The 10,822-nt window shown below is 49.9% G+C and overlaps 1 protein-coding gene across 1 annotated transcript; it reads right to left on the reverse strand.

Moving 5' to 3' along the window:
* Positions 1-3,387: 3,387 nt before the first annotated feature.
* On the reverse strand, positions 3,388-6,763 carry HMX3 (H6 family homeobox 3). The gene is made up of 2 exons (XM_087932584.1): positions 6,284-6,763; positions 3,388-5,034 (listed from the first exon to the last, which is right to left on the reverse strand). The coding sequence occupies exons 1-2, from the start codon at positions 6,627-6,629 to the stop codon at positions 4,385-4,387; spliced, it is 996 nt and encodes a 331-aa protein (XP_087788710.1). The 5' UTR covers positions 6,630-6,763; the 3' UTR covers positions 3,388-4,384.
* Between the last annotated feature and the right edge of the window lie 4,059 nt (positions 6,764-10,822).

The following is a 10,822-nucleotide window of genomic DNA, read 5'->3' on the forward strand; positions in this document are numbered from 1 at the left end:
AGCATAGTGTAAGAGCCCAGCCAATATTCATACTTAGGCTAACCAATCCTACTGTGGTCCTTCTCTTTCCTCTAAAAAAGAAAATGTCACTATTTTTTTCCTCATAAAGGTGGTTTTGAGGGTAATTCTGGCTTTCACAGGTGAGCACCTGTATTCTACACCAGCACCAGCTTATATAGAAAACGTACAAGAAGTAAATTTTTGGCCTTTGCTGTCGAGGATGAATCCCTTGTTACATAAGATCTGGAAAAACCTCATCTAGACCCCGTGGTCCATCCTATAATAAATATTCCACAAAGTGCTGTTGAAAGGATGCAGGTGTTCTTTCAGACAAGAGCCACAGAGGGGCCCTCTCAGCAGATTTTTCAGAACTTTCTTTTGGGGCTCCATTTTCAGAACAGGGCAGAGGATGGGCAGAAGCCTGAAATGTGGGGGACACTTTGGACCAAAGCGAAATGGAAATGTTGCAAGGCTGACAAGGGTTATCCCACAGACTCTTAGTGCAATATGTTAAGTTCACCCTGTGACACAGATTGTAAAGTGTTTGCATGGGGAAGGGGGTAGAGAAGAGTTAGATAAGATGATGGTGGAGCAAGGCTGCATTGATAAATTACCTCTACAAGAGGTACTCCATCTAGTTTAGCCAAACCTGAACAAACCTTTTCCTACCAAATCTAGACTAAGATTCGAATCCATCAAGAAATGAAGGTGAGAGGGAAGTAGGAGTAGAGGAGGCAGGTTGGTTCATTGTGCAAGTGACCAAAAAGCCACCTCACTTTGCCCTCTCCCTCCACCACCCCATAATCTAAACGCTGGGAGAAGTTTTTTAAACCCCCGTGTTATGATTTTAATCCACTCCGATGCTTGGGGGAAAGTTTGTAGCTGGCAGCAGCAGCAGGTGGAACATATAAAAGTGAGATAATGAAGATGGGGGTATACACGTTGCACAACAAGCTATGCTCGCCTCCAACTGGTCCTTTCTCGATCGAGTAAAGGCAAAGTGAGCCAGGAACCGTTTTTGAAGGCACTAACCACAAATAGAGAAGTTATTTTTCCCCGCGTCTAATAACATTGCAGCCCGGTGCTAGCCAATAGAAGGGGGCGATGTGCTATTGCAACAGGCGATTTTAATGGATTGCTGGTGGCTTGGCCTAAAGTTAGTATTGCAAACAGCCCAGAGGCATCCTGGTGTTTGTAGGTGACACAAGGAAGATCGTATTTTGACTCCGAATTTCTGTTTATTTTCCATTTATCACGCAGGCCAAGAGGTTTCAATCCCAAACGAAAGGAAAATAAATGGTTCTATCTCTTTCCTTTTTTTTTTTCTCGTTTCCTTTCTTTTTAATGAAACCTTGCCTCAACTGTATACATACATGTACACACAAAAATGATTCATGCCCGTTTTCTATAAACGGAAAACGATATTATCTCTCGGAGCAGGCCCCGAAAGGAATTGTACTAAATCGCACACGCTCTGAAACCAGTTGAGTTTACAAGAAGCCTGGCAGGAGTTCACCAACGTTGGGTCCTGACCATTGAGATTTTCTTTGGAGCGGGACCACAACGTGCCCCTCTCCCACCCACCCCCCAAAAACCGGGACATTCCGCGTTCATTAAAAAGGGAAAAGTAAAATTTAAGGATTTATCGGAGACGGGGCCGGGGCTGGGAAGAGGGTACTCTACCGAAACCAGGAGGAAGAGTTCGCTTTGTGCTCTTAAAACAACGTTCAGGCACATTAACCCCAGTGAAACCGGATTCCAAATAGAAGTCAAGCTCCAATTTAGGGGGACTTGTGACGTCTGAACGGATCTTCCCCAAAAAACTCAGCTGAAGCCCACAGGGGCTTTTGGGCCTGCGCTTTAGGAACCCTCCTACAAAGTCGATCCTCAGTCGATCCTCGCTGCGAGGATCTCAGCCAATCGGAGGCCTGCGGCGGAATTTTCGGGGGGGGGGGCGAGTTGGGTTCGAGGTTCTGAGTTCGAATGTTGAACTGGTGGGGGGGGGGGCTGCCTCTCTTCCACTGGGTGTACCATCTCCTTCCTTCCACAAGACGCAGAATGGCTCCAAATCGATTCCTCCTCTTGCCCGCCCCGCTCCCGACCGGCTTTCTCTGTCTCTTAGCTGTGACGCGCGAAAGGGTATTTTAACTCCTTGTTCTCCGCGAATGATGTAATCGCTCACCTCACCACCACCAGTTGGGGGGTAGGAAAAGGGGCTTTCGCAAAGAACCCGCAATAGGCAGCCTTGATGCGGCAACGACCCCCGCCCCCTTCTTCTTTTAAAGCAGCCCTCTCCTCTGGGGAATCAGGAGCCCTTCCGACATCGCCTTCCACCCACCTCCGCCGGTCTCTGTTCCAAGAATGCACAGCCCTGTTAAATCTAATAAATGCTAATAATTTCTGGAACGGAAACTTCTGACGATCGGTGTGATCGAAGGTTCCTCATTCCATGATGCCTGACGTAGGATGGATTCGGAAGCTAGAGACCCTTGCCCTTAAAGCTTAGGTAGGGTTTTATCTGGCAGGCGTGGAGAGAGAGGGGGGAGGGTGGGGGGTTAATCTTGGTTTTTGAATAGATTAGCCGGAACAGAAGTAGTTTACCTGGAACTAACGCAGGAGAAATCCTAAGGTCGGGCGGCTCTCCATAAACGGAACAGGGCCAAGAAATGCTTACAGATCCCGGCAAAAGTGTAGTCAGGTCTACGGAGGCAGGGAAAAAAAACGCTTTAGGAAAAGCCCTCGCTGCGCTGACAAACCTCGCCGCTGTTTCCTTTCTAAGAGAACAATAGATCCTCTGTCCCTGGCGGTTCACCGAGGCCCTCGGAGCTCTGGGGCGGGTTTGTGTGTCCCACCACATTCAAAACACCTGTTCTCTCCGATTTCCCTGCCTTCCCTTAATAGACTTAACACACACCAAGGGAATCGTACTTTTACCAACAAGTCTTCTTTTATTTGCTCCCTTTTCAATCCAGACATTAATTTATAACAATTTTCATCATTAGTTTAAAAATAGGAACGATCCCTGCTAGAGTGGCGAGAGGTGGGTGGGGTAGGAATAACAGAAGCCAGACAACAGGTAAGGAAAAACACAGACGGGGAAAGAAAGAATTAGAGATCGCCATTCAGGCTAAAAGCCACGAACTCCTCGAAACGGACAAGAAAACTGTACAGAGTAGCAAATAAATTACAATTCGTCATAACAGACTGATTGTCCATCACTTAAAGCGCCCCACATTCCCGATTCCTTTCGAAGTTTGGAGTCCTGCAGCGACCGCGTTTTGTCCTTCCCCCTTTCACCGTCTCCCCTCTTTATTTTGTGCACTCCACCCCCCCCTCAACAAAGAACATACAAAGCAAAATAAACAGCACCTTTGCTCTCCTAGGCTACCTACCCACCCACAACCCAACCCACCCCAGCCCACAACCCATCCTACAGTGCTTTTGGAATGGTTCAATATTGCACAGGTCAGGGGTGTTTATCCGGTGAGCTTTTGGAACAAGAAGTAGAAGAAAAGGACAGAAACAAAGCAATGTCTAGTCCGAAGGAAGGAAAAAGAGGGAGGGAGGAACAAGGCCCACTCGAAATAAAATAAACTGAATAAATAATGTTCAAAGTGTGTCTTGTGAATTTCCGAACTAGTAGAGCTTCCTTCCAGCCTGAAGGTTGCCCATATTTTGGAGGCTGGGAGTGCCTTAGCACAGCTGTTCCTTTCCAATTCCATAGATCTCTAGTCAAAGGGGACGGGGAGGGATTCCCATGAACCAGGATCCCACTTTTCCATTGCTTTCAAGGGACATTTGGCACCCTCTGGAGTAAAGGGCTACTATCTTTTCCTTCTCTCCCCCCACCCTCCCTTTGCCCAGCGGCATCCTCGTTTCGTTTGAACAAAAAACTACCAAGAAATCAGATTCTAAACACACAAAGCCCCGCTTCCCTTGCCATCCTCTCTTTCTATGGGACCCAGATCCTGGTTCCTACTCGTTCTTCCTTCTTCTTTTGCTTTCCTTTCTCCAAATATCCTGCTTCTTCTTAACGTTTGCCTCCTGTCGAAGGGCAAGAACGGCGGGAGAAGCTGGCTCTCCGTTCGGCCTTCGCATCCTTGCAAGAGTCGCTGCTGACTTCCAGATGCTCTTGGAGAGGGTGGGGAGCCGAACTCTGCAGACCCTGGAAAGGAGGCCTGGCTGGCTGGCTCCGCCACAAGGGAGGGCGACGTTTTTTCCCCCCTTCGGGTTTCTCAGCCCCATTTTCCGTCCACCGTCCACCATCCCTCCATCCCTCCTTCCCTTTGCTGCCTGTCTCTCCCCATCCCGGCCTCTCTGGCTCGCACGCTCCCCCCCTGGGCCTGCCCAAAGGGTCCTGGCCCCAAGCAGTTTGGCGCAGTTCTCAGACGGGCCGCAGAAGCGGCACCGAGGTAACCACAGGGTGCGAGTAGTAGACCGGGTGGGGAAAGGTGAGCAAGGGCTGGCTGACCGGCGCGTTGGCCGCCCCCGCAGCCCCCGACGCCCCAGCCGGTCCCCCGCCTCCGTCGGGCCCGGCGCTCTCGTGGTAGAGGATGGGCACCCGGACGATGCGCTGAGCGGCGGCGTGACTCAGGTTGGCCGCCTCCAGCTCGGCCGCCAGCTGCCGCTTCCACTTGTTGCGCCGGTTCTGGAACCAGATCTTGACCTGCGTCTCGGTCAGGTGGAGCGACGCGGCCAGCCCGGCCCGCTCGGAGCTGCTCAAGTAGCGCTTCAGGTCGAAGGTGGATTCCAGCTGGAAGACCTGGCTGCGCGAGAAAACGGTGCGCGTCTTCTTCTTGCGGCAGGGCGGCTTCTTCTCCGGGCTGCCCGTCTCCGGCTCGCGCTTGGGCCAGTCCTCGGCGCCGCTCTCCTCCTTCTTGGCTTCCTCCGAGTCGCTCTCTTCCAAGATGATCTCGTCGGGGCTCTTGGAGTCCAGCGCCTTTTCGGCCTTCAGCAACGGCTCCTCCGGAGAATCTCTGTCTGTGCCTCCCGAGGCCGGAGAAGAATCTCGGAGCAGGCATTTCTCCACCGAGGCTGGAGGGAAGCAAACCGCACAAAAGGCAAGTCAAGAGCCCAGCCGTACAAAACCAGGCGCCCAGATACCACCACCACCACCACCACCTCCGGGCCTCGGCAGACTCTCCCGCGCCTGGCTCTAAAACGGTGTCCTGAAGCCTCGTGAAACTCGGATGCCCAAAGATACTAGGGAAAGAGAAAGAGCACCGGCTGGCACCGGAGGGAACTCTAGGGGAAAAGCTCCCCCCCCCCCCGGTCTACAGTACTTCTCCCGTCGCCCCTTTATAGTTCTTGCGGCACATAGATAAACAGAGCAAGTCCTAGCTGAGATTTCTGGATTGCCACCCAACCCATACAAGGATTCCCCCAATCTCCTTCGCCCCTCAAGGAAATTGCAACCCCGGGCACATTTGCTTGGGAAAGTTAAGACCACCGCATACTAAAAGCCTCCTAGCTCCCTCAGTGCAATAGCCCAATTACCTGGATTTGAGGGCGAGCCCTGGCTGATTTTGGAGAAACTTAATTTCATGTAATCGAGCTGAGGATTGCAACAGTAGGTGGGAAAGCCTAGTTTAAGACTGCGATCCTAAATGTCCGAATCGGCACTACCCTTTCCCCAAAGCACGGTGGCATTTTGGAAACGGATCCATTCAGCAATTTCTTTTTTTTTTTTCGTTTCTTTTTGGGCACGCCCGCTTTAAGCCCCGATTATATTGACTAGGCTTACTTCTGAGTAAGTATCTTGGATGTGAGAAAAGGCATCAGAGATTCCTTGGAATAAGCCTTATTGAAACCAGGTTTTCTAAGGGGACGCGCAAATTAAAGAAGCAGCAACAGAAACAAGGGAGAAGCGGATTTGAAGCTCCTCTCCAGCACGTAGCTGTCTGGGGCTGCAGTACACCCGCCTCTCCACTTGCCCTGGTCCTTCTGTGGGCCAGCACCTAGACGCCAGGAGTGTAGAAAGAGCCTTTTCCTTCCCAGGGGTAAATCCCCCCCCCCCACACACACACAACTGACTCGAGAAAGCCCACTGGCCAAGGGAGTGAGGATGCACCCGATTTAAGGGGTGTGTGTGTGTGAGGTTGGGAGGAGAAAACCTCTCCGGAAAAGAGTCTGATCGACTCAAGGCAAAAGTTGGCCCAGCAACAGAGGTGAGCCCAAAAACTCCGGCTTCCTCAGGAACAGCCGCCGCCGCCCCGCTACCCCCATTTCCCGGGTTCATGGCGGCGGTGAGAGTGGGAAGACGCGGGACGGTGTTCGCCAGTACCTTCCGGCCTAGGCAGGTGGCCTCCCGCGGAAGTCAAGCTGTAAGGATACCACCAGGCAGGAGATCGCTCCAGGTAGTGGGCAGGCAGGGCGAATCTCTGAGCCGGGATCTCGAAGCGTGGGAAGGCGAGGTCCCCCATCTGCGAGAGGGCGAAGCCAGCCCCTTCCAGAGCCCCCTTGGCGGCCGGAGAGAACAGCGCCCGCGTCTGCTTGAAAGGCGCCTTGGGGTGATGGTCCCCATTGAGCAAGTTCTTGATGGAGAAAGGTGACTCCTTGGGCGGCGCGGCCGAAGGCGCTGCCGGCGGCTGCGCCTGGCTGCTAGGGGCGTCCTGGCTGGTCTCCGGCATTTTTCTCCCTTGCCTTGCGGTCCCCTCCCCCACCCCCTTTCGGGACAGCGTTCACACTGCGCTCGGGAGTCGCTCCGAATTCGCCGTTGGCATCAAGGAAGGGAGGGAGAAGGAAGGAAGGAAGGAAGGAAGGAAGGAAGGAAGGAAGACAGACGCCCAGCCCGATACTCTACCGGGCAAGCCAACAAGGGCCGCCGCCGCTGTCGCCACAAGCGCCGCTGCGGTGGTTTCTCCTGCGTCAATCCGGCGCCAAATGCTCATGCAGAAATCCAAATGTCACCCCAAGTTAACTGTTGGGAGTGCGCGGAGGTTGGGCTCTCGGAATGGCAAGCGGCATCGGGCAGGGCAGGGCAGGGCGGCGGCTGGGGGTCCCCCAGACTCTCCCGGTCCCTCTAGGCAGGGTTAAAGAAAAGTGAGGCTAGTCAGGCAGCGGGAGAGGAGGCGAGAGGCGGACGCCCCCCACCCCCATTTGCCCGTGCACTCACTCACTCACTCTCTCTCTCTCGCCTCGCGCACACGCGTTAAAGCCCCCCCAACCCACCCACCCCCCGGGCGATTCACGCCCCCCTTCGATTTGGTCCTTTGCCTTCAGGCTGGGAGAGCTCGCCTCTTATTGGCTTTAGATAGTCCAATTAAGGCAGCAAACGAGGACCGGGGCTATTAGCACAAAAGAATATTGGCTCCAGCGAAGCGGCGCTCCAAGAATAAGAGGAGGGGGGAGGGAGGGACACGGCATCCCCCCCTTCCTCCACCCCCTCCCGCAATATCTTCCACCCACCCACCCCGCCTTCGCCCTCCTCCCCCTCGCCGCGTTTTTTGGGGTCCACGCAAACTCTCCAGCTCCGCAGTCGAGAGAGAGAGAGAGAGAGAGAGAGAGAGAAAAGAAAGAGAAAAGAGGGTAGAAGGGGCTGAGCCAACCTGTCCCCTCCCAGAAGCCAGGAGGCAGGAAGCTGCTCCGCCCGGGGCTCCTTCGTTCCCTTTCCTCGGGAGAATCTAGGGCGTGAAACGCAGCCCTTGAAAAGCTTCCGGAAAATACACATACACGCACACAGCCCTGGAACTCGGTGACGAAAGTAGCCTGGAGTTTTTGCCCAAACGTCTCGGAAGCTCAGTTTTCGAACCCGGCACCCACTAGTCCCGTCGCCTCTTCCTCGGACTGGTTTACTTGGCGTAGCCGGGTTGGGGGAGGGGGGCACGGGGGACGGGGAGAACCTGGCGGGGGCGTGATCTATCCCAGAGACAGAGAGAGGGGTCGACGCGATCTGTGAAGCCGGAATCCCTCCCCCCCCACAATTTCCTAGAGACAGACATGGACGAGATCTCTAGAGGATCTAGAGAGATTTAGTCGCCATCCGTGACACTGTCTGTCGCCAGTCCAAACGGTACTAGCAGGTTGGGACGGGAGAGAGAAGAGAAAACAAAAATCCCAGATGCCCGTCCTTAAGATGCCTTTGCGGGCGATCCTAATGTATATGGCAGGAGTCTCCAAACTTGGGCAACTTTAAGACTTGTGGACTTCAATTCCCAGAATTCTATGCTAAGCATAGCTGGCTGGAGAATTCTGGGAGTTGAAGTCCACAAGTCTTAAAGTTGCCAAGTTTGGAGACCTCTGGTATATGGGCTTGAAGTTGAACGTCAGTCTCGGCAGTCTGATCCCCCTTTCGTAGGGTCAGAAAATGGGCGCCACAACACTCCGGAATCTGATTGAAGAACTTCCATCCGTTTAAAACTCGGATCTCGTTTGTTGCCGGAATTGTTTTTCTGTCTTAGTCTCACCATTTGGGGACGGAAAGAACCTTGTTTGATTTCTAAATTCAGATCTTTCAAAGCCCCTCCCCATTCCTTACTTTCCTTGGTTAGGACAGTCTCGTTTTCAAACGTGGTATCTTCAACCTCATAATTGCAACAGAAAATCAGCTTATTGCAATGGCAAGACCTCACCATCTCCCTTTTGCCTGATTTAGCTTGGATATGAATGTTGCAAATATTGGGCTTATTCCCTCTCCCAAAATTTGTTTGGAAGAAATATAAAGTTATACAGAAAAGTGAAGCAAAATAAATCCAGGGGGTGAAGAGGGGAAAGATCCTTTATTCCTTTGCGTTTAAAATAAAGTCATACCCCTTTTAAAATTCCAGCACACATTTCCAATTTCTTCAAAGGTTTTGTTTCCAAGAATTAAGTCAAATCAAGGGATTGATGGGGAGCTGATATTTTGTATCTGAATTACACTCCATTTTCCCTTTCCCTTTCTTGTTTCTGGTAATTTTATTTTCCGTGTGTTCCCAGGAGACCCTTGTAACTTCATTGTTTCAAAAATAAATCTTTAAACATTTGTGTACCTGCCCTTGTGTGAATTTTTCCTGAGGTCCAAATAATGATGATGACGATAACATAATTATCTTCATCAACAACAGCAACAACAATAAAAACAGTAAAAAAGAGAGAACCATATTCTCATTTTTTTAAAAAAAAATGTGTTAAATGCCTATGTATCCCACCAGCCCATCCCCAGCTGTCCCCAGAAGAAGGGGGTTGAAAGTAAGCTTTCAAATGAAATCAACAGGTGTTTCAGTTTTTGAGGTCTTAATTTTAATTTGGGGGGGGGTCTTAATTTTGGTCTTAACAGCCTTACGTATCTTGAGACTAAAAATGGGACATCCCTAGATCCAACTTTCATCTCTCCCTCATAAGAAAGATTGGTGGTGGTGGTGGTGGTGGTGGTGGAGGAGGAGGAGGAGGAGGAGGAGGAGGAGGAGGAATTTATTGTTTTGATTCTTTATCTGTATGATTTTTGTAAAATGGCACTGAATAAGAAATAAAAATGTTGATACGAAGAGATCCTTATGTGAGCCCTCACTGAGGAAAGGGCTGCTTTCTATAGTTTGGGAAATGCAAACCAAATTAAGGCACACTCATTTGCTTTAACAGAGATCTTTCCAGATAGGAAATATGACCTTTCCCCCCTTTCAGGCTAGATCACAAATGTAACCTTGGGCTGGGACAACTTGATCCTTGTCCTCCTCTCCATGTAGGACGTTCCTAACAATTCAAGCCACCTTGAGGATTCCTTGGCATGATATGATTCAACAATATCAGTGCTTGCATTACAACTTTTCTATTAACCTGCAATCACACATAAACTTCTTGCAGGGGGGGCGGGGGATGCAGCAAGACTAAATCTTAATGAACTTAATTTACTATATCAAAGTTTGTACTGATAGCTTGCAGCCTTGTGTCCCTTTCCTGAGATTAAGCTCCCTTAAGATACGTGGGGCTTGCTTTGAAACCCTCTATAGGGTTCATTCATCATGTTTGGTATGTTATTGGTTTTAAACCACATTTCCGGCACTTTCTGCAGCTCCTATGTGGAATGGAGCATTTATTCTTTAAGACTCTCTGTCCAATACTTGTGTCCATTCCCTCTGTTAAAACTAAAGCATACAGCGCCCTCTGTTGATCTTTCCTTTGATTAAAATAATTCCTACTGCATGCATCAGTTGCAAAAAAACCCCAGCCAAACAGCTAAAGAGGAAGAAAACGTCGTCAAGCCCCATGGACCTTAAAGACAAGCGGGTATGTCTATATATCTGTGTATGGACATATGTGAAATCAAAATATTTTGGGTAACAGGAGGTTACTCAGTTTGGTCTAAGCAAAATTAGAGCGCACTGTACTAAAATCCATAACTAGAAAATATTTTCTTAGGACCAGCCAATATTTCACAACATTTTTTTAGATTTGAGATTTTTTTTTTCACCCCATGGGTCAGCCTAATGACTATTGGTGTTTTTTTTTTTTTTAATGTACGTTAAGAATAGAAATTTTTTTCTTCACAATTTAAGTCATAACCACTTTGCTGGATTTTGAAATGTGAGATGTTGTTTTAGTTTTGAATGAAGCAGTATGTTTTAACTTTGCACAAATAAGGCTGCTGAGTGTTTTTAATGGATTTTGCTGCAGAAAAACTAAACAATGCAATCTTCTGATCTCAGGCTCACTCTCAAGCTTTGCAAAGGTCAATGAGTCTTATTTCTAAGGCAGCGCCTGTTCATTTGCAGCTTTATCATATAGTCCTAGGTATATCTACTCAGATGCAACTCCTTTTCATTTATTCTATGGCCAGTATGATTTATAGACAAATAAAAGAGCAGAGATGGCCTTCTTCTGTCTAGCACTTTTCAGGTATGTTGAA

This window comes from Pseudonaja textilis, chromosome 4 (genome assembly GCF_049901715.1).
Source record: "Pseudonaja textilis isolate UNSWEBS1 chromosome 4, rPseTex1.2, whole genome shotgun sequence".
Taxonomy (NCBI): Eukaryota; Metazoa; Chordata; class Lepidosauria; order Squamata; family Elapidae; genus Pseudonaja; species Pseudonaja textilis.

Bases quoted from the DNA above. Each gene is read 5' to 3' on its own strand.
- HMX3 (XM_087932584.1), bottom strand. From the start codon at position 6,629: ATGCCGGAGACCAGCCAGGACGCCCCTAGCAGCCAGGCGCAGCCGCCG. The intron at 5,035-6,283 runs GTACTGGCGAAC...GCTTCCCTCCAG, and splicing joins CCACCTGCCTAGGCCGGAAG to CCTCGGTGGAGAAATGCCTG.